At 36.9% G+C, this 24989-nt stretch overlaps 2 protein-coding genes across 2 annotated transcripts in view; both read left to right on the forward strand.

Moving 5' to 3' along the window:
* Positions 1 to 1206: 1206 nt before the first annotated feature.
* LOC131533523 (cytochrome c oxidase subunit 4 isoform 1, mitochondrial) lies at positions 1207 to 10645 on the forward strand. The gene is made up of 5 exons (XM_058765866.1): positions 1207 to 1324; positions 3389 to 3482; positions 3602 to 3763; positions 5380 to 5511; positions 10369 to 10645. The coding sequence occupies exons 2-5, from the start codon at positions 3389 to 3391 to the stop codon at positions 10500 to 10502; spliced, it is 522 nt and encodes a 173-aa protein (XP_058621849.1). The 5' UTR covers positions 1207 to 1324; the 3' UTR covers positions 10503 to 10645.
* A 1153-nt stretch (positions 10646 to 11798) lies between these two features.
* bcl2a (BCL2 apoptosis regulator a) overlaps positions 11799 to 24989 on the forward strand; it is a 63710-nt gene continuing 50519 nt past the window's right edge. The window contains exon 1 of the mRNA XM_058765141.1: positions 11799 to 13217. Coding sequence (XP_058621124.1) covers positions 12663 to 13217 — 555 coding nt within the window. The 5' untranslated portion in view covers positions 11799 to 12662. The remainder of the gene's footprint in view (positions 13218 to 24989) is intronic.

Genomic DNA, 24989 nt, shown 5'->3' on the forward strand with positions numbered 1-24989 from the left:
ATAACCAGAGTTAAAACCACACAAACCACACATATAGCACCTCAATACTGTGGTAAAAATCCAACTATATGGTTTCTACGTAGCCTATTTGTATGTAAAACAGTAGTCTACATTTATTATAAATGCACAAACGCTAGCCTATTAACTTAATCACAAATATAGTGTAATTACATTCCATTACTCCTTTAATACATTTAATACACGTCTACATTAATATAATACATTTTATATAAATACCACACATTTCTGCCACAATACCATGGTGCAGTTAATGTTACTACCGTAAATCCCTGGTAAACGTTGGCGATTTGTAGATTGAAAAGCCTTCTGACTGTATCGTTGCACACAGTGTTTTTCTGCTGTTTGTCAGCGCTGTTTTATCTGGATTTAAACTATGTATGTGCTAACTTTACATAGGATTCTTTATTTGTCTCGAAAATACCTTGTGTGGCTCCTGGTTGCAATTTCAATCAATAAATTGCCTGGTTCTTCAATGACGCAGGAAATAGTCCGAAAATCTAATTTTATTAAACGGAACTGTTTATTAAACTTATACACATTGTTTTTTTTGTTGTTGTTTTTTAACTCTGTGTGTCTTATGTTTTGTATCATATTAGATACATATAAGGCTTTTATGGTTTATATTTTATGATGTGAAAATATAGAGCTCAAAATCGCGGAGGAAAACAACACATCAGTTGTATGACTATAAGCAATTAATTTGGTGCTATTGCTGTTATTTATATGGACAAAGATGAAATTCTGAAACCTTGTACTGTAAGTAAATGAGATCTAAAAAATTATAAACTATCAATCAGATAGCAGGAGAGTATAGTTTTAGCAAAGTTTTGATTATGAGGCCATAATTCACGTATCAATGATGACATTGCAGGCTTTATAGAGTTAAATTACTGTTCTTTCCTTCCGTGTTAGTAACGCAACATAGTAGTAGCCTAAAGAGAAGTCAAAAGAATATGTGGAGATTACCAAAACCTGCCTGACAAAAACATGTGCCACATTCCTAGAGGTGAGTAGAAACACCATTCAGAAATTGTCGATGAAATACAAGTCTCTCTCCAAGAAAAAAATGTGTCAGTCATAACCAACCTGTAGCTTAATCTTAAATGGCCCCTCAAGCATTTGGGGCGCGCGCTGTGCGCCTCTGGCGAGCTGGTTCCTGCCTCGCGCTCATTGGTTCTTTTGGCTGATAGCGACAGACACCTGACTCACAATGCATCCGCTACTAACTGATGATCCATGAAACCATAAAGGCAGAGCACGTAGGCAACTTCTTGTCGACAAGCTCGGACCTTCATATCTCAAGGTAAATTCATATGGATGTGGTGTTGCTGAGTACTAATTAAACTGTTGGTATTTATTAAATATAAATACTCAGTGATGCCATTTTGCAAATGCTCTATTCCAGATGTGCGTGTGAGATTAATTTAACACTTCAAGTTCAGAAAAGTTCCTCTATGAGGGCATGCTAATTATTTCCTTGGAACTACGCATTTATATTAAAATGTATTTGTTTTATTTATTTTTTATTTTTTTAAATGTTCAAAATGTTCGCTTTTGAATATTTATATATATATATATATATTTTTTTTACAATATTTTGAACTTGAAATAATATTTTGTGCGTATAGCCTAATTAATGTAGGCTAATCATGTGTAATAGCTACTTAATATTAGGCTATTATATTAATATCCCAGAGTATGTTTGCATGAGCTATGTATCTTTTCAACAACATTTGTCGTTTGCAAATATTGAAAGAATGCGCGCGTGATTACTTTATATTTAGATTCGTATTGTTTCACTTTGCTCGATATTGATGTCACGCCCCCCGTGAAGTAATTTTAGCGGCTGCAGAATATCCCACAACACTACGTGACAGAAAGCACATAGTCCATTTCTCCACTTTAGTTCAATACCTGCGCGTTTATATTTAAAACAAGCATGTGGCAGGTGCAGGTGGGTGAAATTTGATCATTTAAATGTATTTCCACAGTCATACGCATGTCGTTGCCCCTTTAATCTCAGTGTCGACTCCTGAGCAACGACATTTCAAATTTTCCATTTGCATGTATTAATCTTGCAGACGCGCTCTGGCAAAAGCTACATTCAAGGTCATTGGCGGTGTGTCCCTTGTCCTGGATACTTTCACTGCATATCTGGGCATCACAAGCGAAAGTTGTCCAGTCAGTCATGTCATTTAGACTGCTCTTCATGTAGGCAGCCCCTAGCATTCACCATGGTAACCACAGTAACTCCAATACTACTGCTATTCTCTGAACAGGAATTTTAAAAGTGTGGAATGAATAAAATCTACAATCTTAAAAAGTCAGTTCAAATTTTTGGTGCCAGTAAGATATTAAGATATTATATATGAAGAGTTCAGATGCAAAAACCTCTAAGTGCTGTCTGAAATTTTCTTCAAAAATGAGTGTTTTTTTTTTTAAAGTGTAGGTTCAGTAATTTCACTTTAATGACAATGAATAGGTTCTTTTCATTGCCATTTAAGTGAAATAACTGAACATAAACATAGGAGCCTTATAAAAAAATTTTTTTTAAAAAAGCTCATTGTAGAAAAAAATTTCAGACAGCACTTAGAGGTTTTTGCATCTGAACTCTTCATATATATATATATATATATATATATATATATATATATATGTATCTTTTGAATATTGTATTCATCAAAGAATCCTGAAAAAAATAAAATAAAATAAATAAATATCATGGTTTCAGCAGCACGATTATTTTAAACATTCATAATAATAATAAGAAATGTTTCTTGAGCACCAAATCAGCCTATTAGAATGAACTAGAATGATTTCTGAAGGATCATGTGACACGGAAAGCTGTTGAAAATTCAGTTTCGCATCACAGGAATTAATTACATTTTAAAATATATTCCAATAAAGAACTGTTATCTTAAATTGTAATAATATTTCAAAATATTACTGTATTTAATGAATTTTAATGAAAAAAAATAGATCTTCAAAAACATTAAAAATATATATTTTTTGCACTTTTTTTTTGTGCAATCTCTATAAAAGTGCAATTTCTTGTATTCAAATGAATGTAAAAAGAAGATATTTTGATGACTAGTTACCATTGTTTCAGTTCCCATTGACTTCCATTGATGAAATGGTATGGACAAAAATACACTGAAAGTCAAAAGGAACCATACCTGTTTAATCATTTAATATTTTTTTGTAAGGGACTAGGTGAAATCTATGGGGAAAACTGGCAACTTGGTCAAAGTGCAGAAAGTCACCTCCTTATAGGTTTTGAGACCCAGTTATTGTCATGCCGATCCCTGTGTGACTTTCCTGAAAGCTGTCCATGAGTCCGGTCAATACATGTTGGCATTGTTTTTAGATGCTGGCGTCTCGTGCACTGGTGCAGGGACTGCAGACTGGATTCTGGAGGAGGGTGTCAACTTCATCTGCTGCCTGGGCTGCACACACTCACGGTGACAGCACACTCTCAAGGGCAATAGAGACCACTCAGCTGTCATTCACATCTATCTATATATCTGGACAGATACTTTCAAACTCTTGACTGTTGTTGTTCTTGTGCATTTGTCCTCAGATATTGATGTGGTTGACTGCTCCGTTCCTCAGTACAACAACCGTCTGGACACACCATTGCCAGATGTTCCATTTGTGAGAAATCTCAGTGCTGAACAGAAGAAACTCAAAGAGAAAGAGAAGGGATCATGGACCCAGCTTACCAAGGAGGAGAAACTAGCCTGTAAATCTGCATGACTTAGGCTAACTTTTAGCATTTTAATCTACGGCTTAATAAGCAAATAAATCAGTCATAAAATCTCTTGTTGTTATAAGAACAGGTTAGACTTTGACCCTGGGTGTGGAGGAAACTGTTAATCACTCACAGGGCTCCTGAATAACCAGATTTGTTTTTACTGTACTGTAGCTGTACTGTAGGTATAAACATGCTCATGTGTCATTTCTATACTGAAAGTAGGTATACTGTAAGGAAAATATGATATAAAGAACCATTAAGAAGTCTGGGGTTAATAAGATTTTTTTAACAAAGAATTAATACTTTTATTCTACAAGGACATGTTAAATTAATAAAAAAATACAGTAAAGCCTTTTACATTGTGTATAAGTTAAATAAATGTTCATTAAAGAATTCCATAAAAATATTAAGCTGCACAGCTGTTTTTAACATTGATTGTAATAATAAATATTTCCTGTTCAGAATGATTACTGAAGGATCATTGTGACAGTGAAGACTGAAGTAATGATGCTGAAAATTCAGCTTTGCATTACAGGAATAAATTACATTTTAAAACACATTAAAACAGAAAACATATTGTAAATTGTAAAAATATTTCACAATATCAGTGTTGTTACTGTATTCTTAATAAACTAAATACAGCCATGTTAAGCATAAGATAATTCTTTGAAAAACATTTAAAAAAATCTTAGTAACCCCCCAAACTTTTAAATGGTTGTGCCTATTATAATAATTTGATATTTAATTTAATCAATTTAAAAATATATATATAATATTGTATTTCATGTTTTACACTATTATGTTTGTATTTTATATATATATATATATATATATATATATATATATATATATATATATATATATAATACTGGGTATATTAACACTGGGTATATAATGTATGCTTTATATAGTCAGTGTTGCTCTTAGCTGAACAGTTATGAAAAACAGCCTTTTGACTTTTGGACCACATCGTTTAATTCAGCTACCAATAGAAATGATTAAGATATTTGGGTCTTAATGGGTTTGAATGCTGACTGAACACTTGGCAGAAACTGATCAATTTTATTGAGTGGCTATTAGAGTTATTTGCTTTTAAAGTTGAGAGGATTCAGCAGGATTTTTCCAATACTAGTAGTAGTAGAAGCTTAATGTCACAAATCACCCCTTAGCCTGGTATAAGTATAGAGATTATTATTTTTTTAATATTTTAAAATATTTTATATTTTGTATATTTGTACATTTTCTGTATTAAATTATATATTTTAATATTATTTTATATATATATATATATATATTTATTTCAGTTTTATATTCCTTTGTGATGCATAATAGATTCTTTTACCTGGGTAAGTTTCCTCAAGGCTAAATTATTAATATAGTAAATGGGTCATGGATCTTGGGAATTATAATGATAATGGCAGATATGTTAATGACTTCACACTCATTTGGCCTCAGGTATTAAAAGTTCTTTCCCACCAGATGGCAGCGTTGTTTAACTGTTTTCAATTGAATGCCTTCCAAGTGCGCATGCAAGCAGGGCAAGCTCCTAAATCCAACAATTACTATTCAGATCATCTGTGGTGTGTTTTTTTCTCTTTTTTCAGTGTACAGACTCACACATGAGCTGTCGTTCGCAGAGATGAGGCAAGGTTCCAAAGAGTGGATGACTGTCCTCGGGGGCATCTTCTTCTTCCTTGGCTTCACAGGGCTGCTGGTGTGGTGGCAGCGTGTCTATGGTGGGTGTATATATGAAGATATTCATACGTATACATCCTCTAAATGATGCATAATGGTTTTTGATTACCAGATTATCATGGCAGGAAAGCCTTAAATGCTTGAATTTCAGGCATTTCATCATACCCAATACGTTCTGTTGCTTTGATGTGAGATTCATCTGGATTGAATTGTGTTGATGATTTATTTATTCATCCAATCTGAAATCAGAAACAGTTATCAAATCCAAAATCAACAGATTGGCTTCTGCTAAACTAAAAGGATAGACCATGCAAAAACATTTGCACACCCTCATTCCAAACCTTTATGTATTTCTTTCTTCTGTGGAACACAAAAGAAGATAGTTTGAGGAATGTTGGGAAACATGTTCAGGTTCCATTAACTTTCATAGTATTTTTTGTCCATATACTATGAAAATCAATGAGATTCAAAACCATTTGGTTGAAAGTGACATGACATGTGGCCAAGTATGGTTACCCATACTCAGAATTTGTGCTCTGCATTTAACCCATCCAAAGTGCACACACCCCCAGAGCAGTGGGCACCCATTTAGTAGTTGGGGGTTCTACAATCTTGTGCCTTGCTCAAAGGAACCTCAGTGGTATTGAAGGTGGAAGAGAGCACTGTACATTCACTCCCCCCACCTACAATTCCTGCCAGACCTGAGACTCAAACTCACAACCTCTAGGTTACGAGTCCGACTCTCTAACCATTAGGCCACGACTTCCCTATTCTCCCCAGTATTCTTCAAAATATCTTCTTTTGTGCCCCATTGACTTCCGTAGTTTTTTTTTTTTTTTTTGGCTGTTTGATTGCCAGTATTCTTTAAAAAATTTATTTTGTGTCCCATTGACTTCCATGGAATTGTTTGTCCATACTATGGAAGTCAATTATAGAATAGGGTCATTATAATGCGAGATTAAACTCGTTCAATTTCAAGAAAAATGTCGAAATAAAATGTTGAGAATAAACTCATTAAATTTCGAGAATAAAGTCGTGTTTTGAGAAAAAAAGTCAATAAATGTTGAGAAAAAAAGTCAAAATAAAATGCTGAGAATAAACTCATTAAATTACGAGAAAAAAGTAGTTAAATGTTGAGAAAAACAGTCTAAATAAAATGTAAAATTAAAAAGAGAAAATTAAGAGAGACGTCATTAAATTTCAACAAAAAGTCGTTAGGTTTCAAGAAAATGTTGAAATAAAATGTTGAGAATAAACTATAAAAAAAATTTAATAAAAAAGACGGATTTGAACCCTAGCTGATCGCATCATGTGATTTGACACTGTCCGAGATTCAATGAACATGACACGGGTGTGTTTATTTTCAGCAATTTATTTCAAAGTCATAAGAAATCAGTTTTTTTCTCAAAATTTAATGACTTCTTTCTCGAAACACAACTTTTTTCTTGTAATTTAATGAGTTTATTCTAAACATTTATTTTGACATTTTTCTTGAAATTTAACGAGTTTAATCTCGCATTATAATGACTATAATCTCGAGATTTTTTTATTATTGCTTGGCCCTAATCCTCTTCTGTACAACTGGACTCAAAGCTGTTTGGTTGCCAATACTCTTCAAAATATTTTCTTTTGTGTCCCATTGACTTCCATATTATTTTTAAAGTGCCCCTATTATGGGTTATGAAAGGTTCATATTTTGGTTTTGGGAGTCCCCAACAACAGGTTGACATGCATGCAAGGTCAAAAAATACATTCATTTTCTAATAATATGCATTTATTTTTACCTTATTTGCTCAACGACTCCCAAACGATTCGCTCAATGATTCATTTTTCCAAACCCCTCCTTTGCGTGACGCTAATCTGCGGTGATTGGTCCGATTGGTCGATTTCATTTAAAGCAGAGTGCAGTGCTGCTTTGTGTACAGCCGTTACCGGGGAAACAGCTATTTTTAATGCTCCAAAAGTGGCACCTAGTGGAAACAAGTGTTTCATGTTAATGTTTCATGTTGACGTCAACATGAAACGGCTTAAGATTCGTTTTAAAAATGACACGTTTCAATGATTCAGAGTCAACTCTTTCTTTTGAGAGACAATAACTTCATACACGGTGCACTTTCAGAAATCCATAATAGGGGCACTTTAATCATCTTTTCTGTTCCATGGAATAAAGAAAGTCATACAGGCTTGAAACAACATGATGGGGAGTAAATGATGACAGAATTAAATTTTTTTTGGTGGGCTATCACTTTAAGGCCCGAAACCTCGCTTAGAGTTCATTTTCACTTGGATTTTGTTCTTTGTGCCTTTTTTTTTTCTTTTCCCTTTTCCTCTAATGTGATCATCAGTTCTCAGAGCACAGATCGCTCTGATTTCTCATGTCAGATGGAAGAATCAGCACGGCCTTTTTACCTGCAGCACACACTCCCGCTGAAATAATTGGACTGGGTTGTGTTTTGCAGTCAACGGTTTAAAGGAGCAGAAAAGAGGGTAAAGATTTACGTGTTTGAGCCGCGGCTTCAGTTCAGGAATCCCTTTAGACCCAGCTGAACTTCTTCACAAACGATAAGAAGATTTCCAAGGCTGTGTGTGTGCCTAAGACGGATGGAAAACAGTTGACATGTTTAAAACAGAATGAGTGCGCATTGTGTGTGTGTGTTTGTATAAGTGTGTGAGCGGGTTCTTGTCGGAAGCAGACGAGTCTCCTCCATCTCTGTCTCAGAGGCCCCAGTTCTTTGAGGAAGGAAGTCAATGCTACATCACCTCAGGAGAGATACAGTAGAGGAAAATAACGCAAGGAGGGAGGAAAACAGAGAAACTGTAAGAACAAAAGTTTGGTGAGGATCCTTGGGGGCGAGAAAGAGGGGTGTAGCCGCGTCAAAGCGAGAAAGGTACAGAAGTCCAAAAGTCAGTTGTCGGTTGAGTGCTGGGTATTTCCCACAATGTCTAGCTCATGTCGTGACTTGAAAAACTCCGCTCTGGGCCGCTGTTCTTCAAACTCATTAGAGCTGGGTATTAAGACTCATCTGAGGTTGACTTTAGCAATTGTCGGGATTTAAAGAGGAGATGAAAGGGGCGATTTTTTGGGAAGCCACCTGGGATACAGTCACACTTCAGGTTCTTATTCCAGGCATCTCTTCCCCACAACTCCCTGAAAACTGAACAGAATTTCCTGGACATACCTCAGGGCAGGTGTAATGACTCCACCTGGCAAAAAAATTCATAATCTTTTTGATGTGTTTGTATGACAGAAACTATACCGTCTGCCTTGAGGGGAAAAATGTCCCATATGCCCTTGAAAAAAAATGACATAATATAAACCAAATACCAGATATACAGTCTGGGATTCAAAATTTAAACCTGGAAATAAAGAAAAATTTAGGATTATGAAAAATGTACAACAATGAAGTATTAGGTAAAAACCAACGAGTGCTGCTGTTATTATAGCAATAATGTATTTATTTATAAATTATTTACTTATTGTGAAATATTTTTATAACTTTGAATTTCTATTTTAATATATTTTAAAGTGTAATTTATTCCTGTGATGGCGAAGCTGAATTTTCAGCATCATTATGCCAGTCTTCAGTGTCACATGATCCTTCAGATCATCATTCTAATATACTGACTTGCTGCTCAAATTATAATTAATGTTGAAAACAGTTGTGCTATTTAATATCTTTGTGGAAACAGTGATACACATACTGTTCAAAAGTTTGGGGTAAATGATATATATATATATATATCTATCTATCATGGTTTCTACAAAAATGAGCAACAACAACTGTTTAAACACACTGTAAAAAGTGATAAGTTGACTTAACTTAAAAAAAATTGAGGAAACCCGTTGCCTTAAAATGATTAAGTACATAATAATTTTCTAAAAAAAAAAAGTTAAGTGAACTTGACAATTCAATTAACTTATTTTTTAAATTATCATTTACTTAAAAATTTTAAGGCAACAGGTTTCCTCGATTTTTTTAAGTTAAGTCAACTCATCACTTTTTACAGTGCAATTAATAAGAAAAAATATTAATAATTGATCATCAATTGAGCAACAAATTAGTATATTACAACAATTTCTGAAGGATCATGAAACTGGAATAATGGCTGGTGAAAATTCGGGAAAAAATTAATTGAAATCTTTTCCAATTCAAATTTATGCTGTTATACTGATAATATAAAACTATTAATTAAAAAAATGATACTAGAAGAATGTTTATAATAATAGTAGAAGCGAGTGGATTTTTGAACTCTGCTGTATCCACTCCTGTTTTCAATGCTTCATTCTTATGATTTAGTTAAGAAATAATATAGGACCCTCCACTGTAACCTTTTTTTGACCGAGTACATTTGCATGGTTATTAGCTCTGTTTTTACATGAACCAGGTCTGTGATATTAGCGGACGGGTTTGTGCATGTTGTGCAGACGCAATCGTTTTCTCTAATTTGTTTATTTTATTTTTTGTCCCCTGTTCTTTGCCTGGAGGATATAACTCCACAGAAGAGTCTGAGCTGTCAGGTGCTATCCTCTGTTAGGACACTTAATTATTTGTTTTTTTCCCCTGACAGATCTACAGTTTCACTTAGGGGAAAAATAGAGGGGGATTTTGCACAATTAACCGTTTTTCACACCCGACACCCCTATTTTTTTCTTTTACACTTTTTTCTTTACCAGAGTTTTATCTTAAGCTTTTTGAACTCTTAATAAATTATTTGTTATTCTGTGAAACAAGCAAACAAAATTAAAGCTAAATTTAAATTCCAATGCAAGATGTTGAATAATTGATGACCAAATGATAAAATTTGGTATTTAAACTAAGAATATTACTTAATTTTTTTTTTTTTTTAAATACAGTCTTTCTTAATGTCGTCCATTTTTTTTAAAATCTTTCTCGCAGTGTATGGTGATGTTCCTCCCACTTTGTCTGAAGAGTCGATTGCCCAGCAGACGCAGAGGATGATAGATATGAGAGTGAACCCTGTCCATGGATTCTCTCATAAGTGGGACTATGAAAAGAAACAGTGGAAATAAGTAATAAATGCATTCTGCCGTAATGACTAAAAATGTATCAGGATTGCATTAATGACAAGTTCCAAACTCAATAATGCTGTGCAACCGACAGCCTTAAAATATATTCCAATGTGAATCTAAATAAATGCACTGAATTAAACTCGGAGCTGCTCCAGTATTCTGGCTTTATACTGTTTGTACTGAGAACAAAGCATGTGTTGGTACATTTAACCTGATACCTGACTACGGTGGAGGTGAATATGTGTTAACGTGATTGGCTGGGGCAGAGAGTGTGTTATTGGCTGAGGTGTGTGAGTTAATCCAATCACTTTCCAACTGCCTAAAATGACTTTTTATGAGTGTGTGTCTGTGTAAAAGAGAAAGTGACTGTCTTAGGAGCTCATTTATACCACATTTTTCACCATTTTGAAAGCTTTGTTACAGTTCACACAAATAGCTATGTATGACAAATCAATTCTTGTAGTTCCACAGAGTTGAAAACAGTTTTAGATGAAATGTGGTCAACTAAAAGACACACTGCTCATTTGGTTCAGTGGTTGGACAAATAACCACTAACCACTAGTAGAAAGTAGAAACTTTTGTAGCATTGTTAGTTTTTTTTAAATAGCATCATTATTTATTATTTTAATGGATTGTTATTAAAAATTAATATTCCATAATTAGTATGGTTATTATTATTTTATTTTGTACAAGTAAATTTGATTTCCACAGAAAATTATATATATATATATATATATATATATATATATAAACCAAGATAGGCTTACATAATATTTATAGGCTACTTATATAATTAATACTTTTTTAGTCAAAGACACATTAAATGAATCAAAAGTAGCCTAACAGTAAAGGCTTTTATAACATTTCAAAAGAAAATATTTTATTTTAAATGAGTACCGTTCTTTTGAACTTTGTATTCATCAAATCCTGAAAAACAACATTTCATGTAGGCTATTACATTTTCCACAAAAATACAGAGCAGCAAAAACTTTTCAACACTGTAATAATATGATTTTTTATTAATAATTGTCCATCAATAAAAGCGGATAATAGCCTAACTGAACAGCAAATCAGCGTATTAGAATGTTTTCTGAATAATCAGAAGAAATATCTATCTATCTATCTATCTTAAAAAACAACAACAACAAAAACACGTAGGTCCACAAGTTTGAACAAAATGTGTTATGACACTCCCTGGATCCTCTAATGTCAATTTATTTGTCAAAATGTGAGAACCCCGTACTTACAAACACGCCTGAAGTATGGAGTCCTGAGGGAATAATGAAAAGTAGCTTTGACAAAACTGAAAGGAATGAAAAGAAGTGCACTTTAAACACAAACCCAGACACATAAATACACTTCATCTGTAGAGTACTACGCTAAAAGCAATGAATGGTGTGACGTACAGGAAGTGCCGCCCCGTCGCGAGTATCTGTATTCAGTTTCAAGTCTTCTAGCGTCGCTTCAATGAACGCGCCAACCTCGATGTCATTCGTCGGCGGTGACGGAGCACGCTGAATTTCTGCACGATTCGTGCAGCGAGTTGGAAAAACTGCATCTTGCCAAAGAGCGTGGAAATCTACTTGTACATTTTACACACAGCAAAAGTGCTTCTTCGTGCGCTGACTTGGTTGCTATTTTCTCTTCCGTCTTTCAGGGACCTCGTTTGTCAGTGGAATTATTAGAAATACAGCGTTTGCTTTAACTCTCTTCTTCGGTCTTGTAACGTCAACGACGTCGCGTTTTTTCTTCTTCTTGCTCTTGGCTGGAGGTTCACTGGAATATAAGCGCAGTGAGTTTGAGCAGTGAAGGGGCATTCCTCGCGCCGAGCTCGAGACGCGCTTGGATCTTGACCGCGCGCTGCAGCAACGGCCAATACATCTACACATCCATCCATTAGCGCGCTGGACGTGCAGGTTTGCTGACAGTTCTGGCTATAAAGTTAAAAAATAACGTTTTTATGAGTCATAACCAATGAATGTGATACTAAATAATATCATTTTCCTCAAAAATTGCATTTTAATGAGAGAACTCACATCAACGCGATGTGAATTTGACATTTTTCGGAGCTTTTCTCTGAGAGAACGTTTTTCCGTTACGATGTACTTCGAGTAACCGACTCTTTCCTGCTCTCGCTCGTTTATATCGTGTTTAATAACGATGGCCAACGAAATTCGCTATGACAATCGGAATATTGTGGAGAAATACCTCAATCACAAACTTTCAAAGAAGGGATATGAGTGGAAATTTCAATCTTCTGGAGAGGACGATAATACCATCAATACAGGAGTAGAGGACCTCTCTCCAAACTCTGACAGGAGGCTCCATGCTCCCTCAGCCGGAGGGGGGAACGACTCTGAATGCCTTATAGCAAACCGGGTCACTCGTTCAGACCCTTATTCGAGGATCTACCGGGCGTTACGCGAGGCTGGAGACCAGATAGAAAGGATATACCAGCGTGAATTTGAGGAGATGTCCCACCAAATGATATTCAGTCCCAATGCAGCACAACGTAGCTTCTTAGCCGTGGCCGAAGAGCTCTTCAGAGACGGAGTGAACTGGGGGCGGATCGTAGCTTTCTTTGAGTTTGGTGGGACCATGTGTGTGGAGAGCTTCAACCGGGAGATGGCGTCCCAGGTAGATAATATTGCACACTGGATGACAGACTACCTGAACGGGCCACTGGAAAACTGGATCGAGGAAAATGGAGGCTGGGTAAGTTTATGGTCAAATGGTCGTGACCTTTGCCCAGTCGTTTATTACTGCATCTCTGCAGCTGAAGCTTGAAATCATCCTATCACAATCTTGTTAAACAGCCAAGACTCATGCAGTGTTGTTTACTATCACATGTGAGTATGTAAACAAACTGCTCTTACTTTCTTAGTAGAATTTGATTCTGATTAGGTCATTGTATTGTAAAAGAGTACATTACATCAAAATTAAAGTTTTTGTGCCTTTGAGTCCAGGTCTTTTCGCTGAGGCCTCTTAAATGCTGAGAAAACTGGCAAATATAGTCATAAAAATGACATTTTCTCCTGGAAAGGGCAAAAAAAAAAAGACTATTAATCCTGTAATATAAAGATTTTTGTCCCATCTTGCATGAGAATTTCCTTCCTCCTACCTAGGCTATATAACCTGCTGCTGACTAGCAGGTAGCAGCTGTTTATGGCTGTGACCTAGCTGAACGCTATCAGATATTTAAAATATGTCTAACACTTCCTGTTTTAATAGGAAGTATGTCATCACTAGACCAAAAAAATAAAAAGTACACTTGTAAAGCGATTCATAGGGGCATTGTGGTATGCAAGGTGAGTAGTAAGGCTTTACCAGTATAAGGCAATGAAATGAATTCATCTCATTGTGTCTGCAGTGCTATTTAGTAGAATGGGTTAGTTATTTGAGTTGGACTGGTTAGAGTTTAGTTAGCTTGGGTTTTGACAGCTCAATCAAGGTGAAAGTGACTGTTCAATCAATGTAAGCCACGCCCTATTATGTCATGTAAAAAGTGTTTTTTTTCTCTTCAGAGTGAGATAGACATACGTTTTCTCAAGGACATTTACAGACATTTGCATGATAGGTCATTATGAATTCTTAATGATTGTTTGGTAGTAAATAATTTTAGCACAGATGTAAACATTTTATAGTCAAATAAAACACAGGCAGGGAGATTTTCTAAAATCTAAAGAAAGATGTTTTTGCTGGAGGTATATATAACAAATTTTTAATTATATTATGTTCATTTTATATATATATATATATATATATATATATATAAGCAAAATATTTTAATTACACAAATTATATGTTTCTATTGTTTATATTAAACATTTATTTATAATTATAATAAAAATGTTTTATTATAAAAATATAATAGTAAAGAAAAATAGTATAGTTTCTCTGTTTTATATATTATTAAATTATAATCTATATTTTTTATTATTATTTATTTATTTACATTATGTAGGCCTATAAAACTGGATAAAGTATAGGTGTACAACTGGACAAAAAGTTCACTCTTCTATTTTTGTTCAGGATTGAAGCATATCAGGTAAAACATGAGCTGTATGGCACCATTGGCCTGTAATTTTTATTTCAATTATCATTCCCGGTTGGAGACTTTCATTCAAATTTAATGGTGCAACAGTCAAATATTGTATAGTGCATGTGTTCCCACTTATGCTACCCCTACTCTAAAGTTGTAACTTACAAACATGACTGGTACAGCTGGCCCCAGGTGGGTTGTCTTTAAAGAGAAATGAAATCTGGCACGTGTAAAAACCGAGAATATCCATGAACGCCCAACTCCCTAGTCAAAACAAGTAAACACTTTTTATTCCTTCTTTTTTCTAAAGAATCCTTGTTTTAACACTATCCTTCACTCTCACTGCAGTGCTTCTGTGCTGAATTATTTACGGTATAAATTGGAGCAGCCTATCATGGTTGTGTTGCTCCTGTATGGGTGGACTGACTCCACCCTATTCATACGCGGCGCAGCATCTCAGAACCCCCTGTCTGAGATGAGGAGACCATCTGTGTCCTCCAAATCAAGAACTGAACTGCATGTGTAATGTTAGATAAAAAATGGTGAAATAGTGTTATATTGCAGTTTGGGAATCTTTTATCTTCCCATTTAAATAATCAATCATGTGAGAATGGTATAATAAGAGATGGTACAGTCTTCTTCAGACTGCATACTAGAGGTTAGCCTAGTTTCTCCACTGTCTGCTACAGCTGTGCAGGTGGCCCAGCAGAGCCATTATTCCTGTCTGGACGAAAGGTGTGCTGGGGCTGAATTAATGATGGTCATTACTCACCACATCTGCTGCAGGTTAGACTGACTCAAATGGCTTGTGATAAAGTGAGGTACAGGAAGAGCATTTCAGAGCGACGGCTGTACACAAACACTCTCCAGGTGCAATCCTTATTTCATTATTTTAAAGGTCAGTTGTAATGAATAGATGGTTGACTAATTGTATTATAGCTATATTGTGATGCATGACTGTATCAAGTCCATCATGTGAAGAGATGCAATGCAATTAGGACACAATTAGCAGAGAAGCATTTTAATAAGCCTTTAACACGTGCCTACATTATTCACAAAGCTCAGCACTTTTGTCCAGAGGCGATGAATGATTTATTTATTTCATTTTGTCATGAAAAGCACATCTAGGGTTTGCATTAAGACTATTATTGCTGAGAGAATTGGCTTGCTCTTGAGAGTTATATATTACACCGAGTCTGTCATTAACAGCTTCTTTAAATGTAGGATTTGTTTTGAAGTATTTGACATTGATATATTCTCGCACAGGGGATACTTCCCGCTTGATTTCCTCAGTAGTTAGTTATTTTAGGGGAATCTTTATTAAGTTACTGATAATGTCCCAATAGCTTACCATCAGAGCGCTGGTGCTGTTTAGGCTTGTTCGTTTGCGTACATCTCTTATGAAGAATGCATTTAAAACCTCGCTGTGTGGAGATTTATAGGGCTTTCATCTCAAGAACAGAAGCATCAGTGGGGATGCAGCCAGTAAAAACACTACTATAAGCTTTACTTGAATGTAACTGTGTTCAGTTACTCTGTATAAAGTTCAAGTGAGGTAATGGAAGAAGAACTCTTCAGTCTTTGCTAAGCACACCACAATTAAGAAGTCAAGTGTTTTGTGGTATTCATTTCGCCCATTAGAAGGTCCTCCAATGTGTCAGAAAGGCTTCCCATTTGCCTTAAATTGGTCAGGTGGCTTTACTTCTCTGCCAGAAAGAAATGTCCTCTCCACCCATAGTTAATCCTGACTTATTATCCTCCTTTTGAATTAATGTGATTCATTAATCCTTGGATAAAGCGTGTCTGTAGAGAATACATGATTCAGCGGTACTACAGTGCTTGGTCTTATTATTATTTTTTCAGGCCCCTGCAGGGATACCCCGTTTACCCATCATGCCTTTGAGACCATTGTCTTACTGTACTTCAGTCACTGTCACAAGTTAAAATGGACTTTTAAAAACACCTTCTGTTCATGTGGATGGTATTATGTTTACACAATTATAGACTGTTGACAAGGGACATAATTAAATTGGTTCTTTCAGATTGCCAAATTAACGTAGTCCTTCGAAATGACAGAAGTTAAACATGCCGTGCGTCATACCTGATGTAAAATAATCATTGTTGCAGCTAAATAGGACTGTGGAAACTGAATTAACATAGTCTTGTGCAGCTTGGAATGTTTTCCATAATCCATTTTGGCCTCTCTTGTGACCCTTAACTAAAAATAGCCACCTGTAGAGGTGTTTTAGAGGTGAACGCAACAATAGACTCTCAGCTACTTTACCTGCCTTTATCCCTTTTCCAAGAAAATGAGAAAAGAACGTCCTATAGACATTACTCAGATTTCGTTCTGTATGTAAACACCCTTTCCAGAACTCTGGCAGATTATTGAATGTATGCATACAATGTCACACACTCTGTAAGGTGTGCATCATGTAATTTTCACAACTCGCCCCTTTCAAAACTGTATTATAGAGTTTTTGTTTACAATTTTTTTTTAAGAAAGACATTTCGTCAGTTAAACAGTTGAAACAACAGTACAGTCCATTGAAAAAACTGTACTTCTATCGCTCACAGCCTCATTTTCATTCCTGTCAAAAAATAAAATGTGTGTTACCCCGACTAAGGTCTACAGTGCATGCTGTTTCACATGTAGAAAGAAGAATCTGTTGAGAATTTTGCATTACAGCAACTTTTTGAAACCGTTTAATTGCTTGTTTAATGTGTTTAACAAAAGCTGTAGGAGTGTAGCGTAGGTCCATTGCCTCCTTCCAGAATTTGACAGCATTGCACATGGCAAAACAGAGCAGATGCTTAGACATTTAGGACTTCTGGTTTGCAAAATGCTTAATGAGCTTTCTCATTACTGTGTAACCGCTTTGAGCTAGCTCATTTAGCATACTCTTTTTATTTTTTTTCGCCCCCTCAACAAATTGATGTTTACTGTTATCTTAATTGCCATGTTAGTGTTGAGGTGTAGGTAAAGATGGAGCTCTGTTGGTTTGGTGAACTGAGATCAAGTGCAATGTGTCCCAGTGCACAACATTTGCTTAATAATCTCCCACTTATTGTTGGGATTGAATAGTGCTATTAACAAAAAGTCAGTCAGCAGTTTATGTTAGGTTCAGCATAAACGTTCGTAGCTTATTATGGTCTTACTATCCTCATGACATCCGGAGACAACCTGGCGTATGACGTGTATTGTTTAACTGTGGCCTCCATTCAGATAATGAAATCAGTCTGCGCGTAAGTTTGTTTAGACAGACTACAATTGCGCAGGTGCTCACCCACACACCACATACCTGTGGTTCATTACAGGTTTCTGGCTGTGTACAGTATGCTGCTGATTCTGATGCCTTAGAGGCGTGTTTGACCCCACCTGGGTCTTTTGTTAGTGGGTGTTACATTGTAGGGCGTTTTACAGTTGGAGTCAAAGAACTTCAAACGCTCTAGCATCACTCAGGTATTCATTTTTTCCCAACATGTGCCTCCTACAGCCCTTTCAAGTGACATTGTTTATGAAAGCGATATCGACACGAAAGACAGACCATGGAAAGAAAAAAAACCCAGTGAAGAGAAAAGAATAGAGTGTCTCTTTTTGACATTCAGTGATAATGCCTTCAAACAAACCTTCTGCGTATTTTACCGTTGCAGTGTACATCTGTGCCTGTGAATGTGCCAAGAAAGGTTTCAGAAGAAAAGAAGTGCAAGAGAAAAAAAAAGAGGAAATGGAGAAGGCAGATGAAGAGCAATAAAAGAAAGCAGGAAACTGTAGAATAGGTGCCTGTTTTGTTATTGCACCTTCCTGCCCAGCTGCTATCAGGTAGGTGAGGTTGTGGCTCCTGCTCCTGGGGGGCTAGTTATGGCTCCAAAGCCGTTTCTGATTGGCTGCCAGAGTGCTGCATAGTGCCTTTGACCTTAAGGCGAAACCCTCAGCCGGGTGTGTCTGGAAAAGAAGCCTGCTAGAGATGCTGGGGTTTATTTTAGGAAAATGGTGGTGGGAAAATAAGGATTCCCTTGCAGGTTTGGTCTCCTTGGGTTGAGAAGCCAGATTCTATACACAAAGACGCACAAAAGTCATTAAGTAAGACAAGGGTAATCACTCAAATCATAAAAGAGAGTTCGCTAACAAAATTATTCATCATGAAACCACTTGAAAAAGTAGGTTATCTCGTTTTTCCTCCCCTCAGCATCTTTATAAGTTCTGAGGATTACAGACAAGAGAACAAATTGGATGTGGAAGGTGAGTTCAGCAGTGAAAGAACATACTGGGTAAGCACCAAGAAGGATCTTTGTTAAAGAACGGCAAAACATTGTGTTGTCCCTAATCGATCTCTCGCTCTTAATCACTGAAACTTGCAGTGAGTCATTAGAAGAAAAACTTGGCGCAGCTGAAATGTTTCAGACACATTTATGTTTTTAGTTATTGGTTTCCCTGAAGAGGTGAGAGACTCGCAGAGAAAGTTATAGGGACATTCCCTACACATACACAGTGTACTTGATGTTCTATTTTATAATGGCGTGTTATCGATTTTATTGCGAATGATTCATTTTCCACATTTTTGACCACATCATCAAAATGTCATATTTTGATCTTTCAGTGAAATGTCAGACTTCTCTCTGTAGATGTATGCCGGACTTTTCCAATCATTTCGTCGAATTAAAACTGCCCCTCCCCAAAATCGACTGCAAACTTGCATTCATTTTTATGTGCAACGCCCACATCGCAACATCCAGTCAACAACTGGTGTATAGAACCAAATCTCCGCCTTACATTTTTTCCCTGATAATTTGGTACACTCAGATGTACAGTATTTTGTGCACAGTATGGAATCTGTCGCTATCTCCGTTTCATTGTGCCTTTTGAAAAGATTCTGGTTAATGAATAGCAAACAGACTACAGAAATCACATTTACCTGTTATTCGAGCTAAAATGTAAATCACAGATAATTGTTTTCCATGTCTGTAACTGGCTTGCTTTCATCCTAGTTTTGGATGCTCTCTGACGTCAGCTGTTTGTGTTTGTGGACGCCTAGTTATTTGGATAAGTTGACTTGTGATTGATCAAAGTGACTTTGCTTGCTGATCAGACAGGCTTTGTATTGGTTTTGAGTTTTGTCTGCCTTTGATGCTGCAATTTTGATTTTGACTTTCCTCACCCTTTGATATGTGCCTTGTGATTTCAAAATTTCTTTTCCACATACCTTTTTTCATTTGCACCTGTTCACTGTGGAATATAGAAACAAAGACAAAGGAGGGCGACATGCTCATGGACGTTTGCCAACATATATGGTCCTAATTCCTGGTTTGGGGCATCTGTCTGGCCTGGTGGACTCAGTGGCCCCTCACCCCCAAGACATTAGATTAATGACCAGATCATTATCTTTTCAGAGAGCAGTAGATATATACACAAAAATGGGGGCACATTGTAGGAGACCTCGCTCGCTTGGTGTTGCTCACATACATCAACAAACACTCACTGTTTGGTGTGTGGGTCGTGCTCCACAAGCTCATTGATTAGTGAAAATGTTGTTGTGAGTTTACTTGCTCACAGTCAGGAACTCTGTTGCCTCCTCTGGCTATCAGATCGGAGGTAAACATTGTCACCTGCTTGCCTACAAGAAGGTTTCTTCCTTCTGTTGAATTGGAATCGTCCGCCGGGCACACAAATCGGATTACATTTCAGAGGAAAACAACTCGTTCTTCTCTCGATAGCAACTGATTCAACCTCCCACACGAAAGTTGTCAGCCTTGTCAGTTGGCTCATAGGAGCCCTTTGCAGTAAATCCACATCTGTGTGTCTGCCCCCTAAAAGAAGCCATGCACTCTCACAAACATGTGACATACGCCATGCAATAAAACCCATAAAACCCAGACAAAGGCTCAAGAATGATTAACAAAGGGACCACTCGCTATAACCTGTAGATGTTGTGAACACAGGAATCTGTGAGATGAGATGGGCTCGAATACTGCAGAGCTTTTGCTGCTGGCATTTTAAAGAGTTTGGGTAGGTTTGGATTTTGTTAATGGAATTAGAGCAAGCGCAGAGTACAGTATGGTTTCTTTCATTTCATACTGTCATGCCTCTAGTGCTTTCAGTTTTCTGTAATTTTTTTTTCCAAGTTGACTTTAGAGGGTCTCCATGTCTTAACGTTAAACCAAAGCCTTTATTTATCCTTTTTTTTTATTCATTTACCCTCTCCTCAGGCTGCAGTTTTGATGAATTCACCCTGATCTGAGGGGGTTTTTTTAGCTTGAGGACTCAACGTTGGACTGAAGAGTGTTGGGGTACTCTTTGTCTCTCAGTGCTTGTTTGGCATAAGCGTGGCTCAGCATGTCCAACAATGCACTGCTCTTGTCTCCTCTTTTGTCTGGAGGGAACAAGTTTCTTGGTGGCTTTTAAGCAGTTCAGGGCTGAAGCCAACTATTTTCCCCTTTGGGTGCCTCAGGGTCAGCCCTGTCCGTCGCTTGCCATCTGCTTTTTGGTTTGCTCCGGGCACCGCAGGCCCTGTTGATCTCCTCCTTATACCCCAAAAACCGTTTCTACCACCCGTCCAACACGAGCCAACAGAAGTTTCCAAAACCACGCTCTTCTTGTACAATATGTGTCCTCACTTAACTGCTCTCCCAGGGCATTGAACCGAAAATGGTAGACCTCTCAAGATCTGTCGTTACTTCCAATTCATTGTGACTTTTTTCATCAACGTCCTATAATTTCTGGTTTACAGAATGGGGAGTTATTCGCACAATGCGTTACCAAGGAACCTCTGCTGAATGCTAATAAGATGTTATTTCAAGATAGCACAAAGTTTGAGCAGTGCTGGGTCCAGATATGGCAGAATCAAAGCTAAGATAAGTCAAACAGTAATTATGTATTTTAGGTTCATCCAACGCAGCTTGAATTATTCATGTACATTCGGAAAGAGGCAGTCTCTGCCTGTTAATGTTATACATAGCCTGCCTTTAAAATTAAGACTCCCATTAAGGCATGTTGAACTAGATCTATTCTGGTAAATGTCATTTTGTGGACCTGGTTTGAAAATACCTCTCCTTTCCCATTCAGCAGAGTGGAGGTGAAGTCTACATGCAGTGCAGGGCTTCACGTGTTACAGCTTGAACATGTGACTATGAGCTGCAGCTCTAAAATGCATTAGCACTGCTTCTCTCCACACTTGTCAGCAGAGAACCTGTGCTCATTCATATTTGATAGGGCGGGTAACCTCAACACTAAATGTTTTTTCCTCACAACACACCCTATTATAGATTCATTATGGTCCAATCAGATGTCAGGCAAAAGATGAGACATTCTTTCGGTCATGCAATGACAGAACAGGCATGCTGGGAATGCAGAAACTTTTAGTTGTTCTGCTGGCCTGCATGATGCATAACATTTTAATGCTGATATCTAACATCAAATATGAACTACTGAAAACTTAGGTTCTTTGAGTCAGAGAGATGCTGATTTGGTGCTCATGAAGCATTTCTTATTATCAGTGTTGAAAACAGTTGCTTAATGTTTTTGTGCAAACCGTGATACTTTTCTTCAGGATTCTTAAATGAATAAAGTCAGAAATGGTATTTATTTGAAATTTATTTTGACATTTATATACATCTTCATTTTTGATCAATTTAATGTGCCCTCATTGAATTTAAAGTATTACTATCTTTCAAAATAAGAAGCTTACCTTACTTTTGACATCCTATTGGTATAATTATATTACTGTGGTGAAAATTACACTGCTAATAGACAATGGCAATTTAATACTCCGTAGTGAATAACAACAGCGATACCACCTCCTTGCTTTCATTCTCTTTTTACTGTCCCATCTGTTCCAGTGACTCTGTTACTCTGAGACTTTGCTGCTGGACAGCCTGCTGTTGGGGGAATTTCCTTGCTGACAGAGTGCTGTTTATTTGGATTAGGGATAGAGCTGATACAAAAAGACATCAGTTTTCCTATTCGTCTTGCACACATCAGTCCTGTTAAAAACTGTACTGTTAGAGATCTGAACAGGAAGTGTGGGACACAACCCCCTGGCTTGGATGAGGATGGGGATGTGTGGGTTAGCTATGAGGGAGCCAAAAGCACATTCCCAGCAGGCTGAACACAGCTGGGGAGCTGAATGCTTGAACAGCAGAGCTTTGAGAGCCAACCAGCCATCAGGCGCATGTTGTAACTTCAGCCTTGTGATTTCCCTGCACGTTGACCACTTGTGGCTACATTTCAATATGAATTACATCACTGTAACGATTGCTGGAATTGATGCTTGTTCCAAAGTCTGCGTGGATTTATTGTCAGCAACAGTGCTCAAATGAATCTACAGGTTTAAAATGACCATTCTCTAGTCAAGGTAGGGAAGAAGACCCATGAAGCCATACTAAAACAAGTAACAAGAACACCTAAATCTGACTGTAAAAGTTCTGAGATGAGAAAGGATGCCGTACTTTTTTACTCAAACTGTTTCAGGTGGAAGTATCAGAAGGGCTTTCAGAGTGCGTTCATGCTGAAAAAACAAAGCAAGTATTATGCTGCATTGAAGTCATATCAGAAAGATCATATTTAGAAGTTGAACACATGTGAACCTCACCACAATGTCTTGAATAGGGAAATTCTGAACTTTCTTAAAATCAGTTTTGCTACCTTGAAATATCAAAATTCACTGTCAGTTTCAAAATCATTCTGGTGGTACACATACTTGTAATAAGGTGAATGGCTGTTTCTTTCCCATGCCATCTTGTACCAAAATTATTTGAACGCATCTGACATTGTAATTACGACTTCCCAACTTGTAAATACTGTATGAAATTCCCAGGAGGACTTGAATGTACTACTAGCTCAGATAGTGTGGCCAGATGAGCATCTGAAGTGTAGAATAGGTGGCACTGGTGATACTAGAGGCAGAGACAGCTTGGTTTTGGGGCGGAGGGTGATTCTATCATCCCTTGCGGGTTGGATCGGTCTTTTGATGATGGCAGGTGGGACTGAAGCACCTTTCTGATGGTGCAGATGAAAGCAAGGAGCTCTGTCACTTTCCAGTGTAATGCGATGTAGTGGGAAGCCATGTGGAAAACTCTCACGCTCTCTATTCAGACTCTCACGTGGCTCACGTAGTCTTCTCATGTTCTGTCCAAGTGGGAATGTGAGCACGTGTTTACCTCAAACACGCAAGATTCATAGTACTGTGAATGTAGCACACATAACATGTAACTTTAAAACTGTTCCACTAGGGTTGAATACATTGGATCTATACAGACCTTAGGTATCAAGCATGCCAGGCCCGTGTTGGTGAATGTGCTTGAGCTCAACTGTGCCAGATTTATTGGCACCAGTGTGTTCGAAAGGGTGTTCGGCACACAGTCAATACTGAAGCAATTTTCCCCATTTTCTCACTGATGGGAGAAATTAGATGTCTAGACATGGTTCATGGCTGCAATAATCAACTTGCGCAAACAGTGCAGGAAATCCACCAAGCAGTTACAATTTTTTTCACCCTCTGCTGAAACTGAATGGTTCTCATGCTTGTGTAATTTCAGAAATTTTTGAGGGTTATTAAAATCTGCTTTAAGAAAAAGAAGAAAAGACATGCATGCTGTTAGTTGCTAGGTAACATAACAGCATTGACTACAATATGTATAGTGGATTTATTTACAGCAGTTGTGCGGACTTTGGTTTTTCTACTGCTGACCCGAAGGCAGAACTACAATTTATACTTGAGTGATTTTGCTGGTTCAGTGGCGAGTGCAAACGCCGTTTTTGTTTTAAATACTGTTGAAATGAAAATTCACCTTATCTATCCTAAATGCATGCTTTTGAGCTTATTGTGAACATTTCATCCATACAAATATTTCAGTGTTCTACTTTTTTTTTTCCTCAATAATCTGTTTCAGTCATTTATGGAAGAAATGATTTGTCGCAGCGTCCATTGCATTGTGATTTTAATCACAGTTTTTATTTTTTAATGAAAATTTATTCAGTTTTACTCGAAAATGTTGAAAATAACATTTCGGTTAGAATATTCCAAATAGTCTAACATTTCTATATTCGTTTAAATATGCATCAGCTTTTAACAACAGCTAGTATTACTACATATTCACAAATCAACACATTGATGTGTTTTAAGTTTACTTATGCATTTGAATTTTTTTAAAATTACAGCTCCAGCATTATTGCCTGTGTCTGGATTATTTGGAACTTTCATATTCGTTCTAGTTTTTCCTTCTTCAATAAACATTCTTAGTTCTTTGAACACAACGTAGTAGAGCATCCCATCAAAGAGCCGTCTGGAAGACCACACAAGTACACAGAGAAGTAAAGTCATTCACACACACAAACAGGGCTCCAATGGAAGAATGGGGGTTTGGCACCAGGGACAGAGGTGGCAGATGGGTGATTTAGCATGCAGGCAGCCTGCAGGGGGACCCTCCATCTCCCCTTCTTCTGTATG

Source organism: Onychostoma macrolepis, chromosome 24 (genome assembly GCF_012432095.1).
Source record: "Onychostoma macrolepis isolate SWU-2019 chromosome 24, ASM1243209v1, whole genome shotgun sequence".
Taxonomy (NCBI): Eukaryota; Metazoa; Chordata; class Actinopteri; order Cypriniformes; family Cyprinidae; genus Onychostoma; species Onychostoma macrolepis.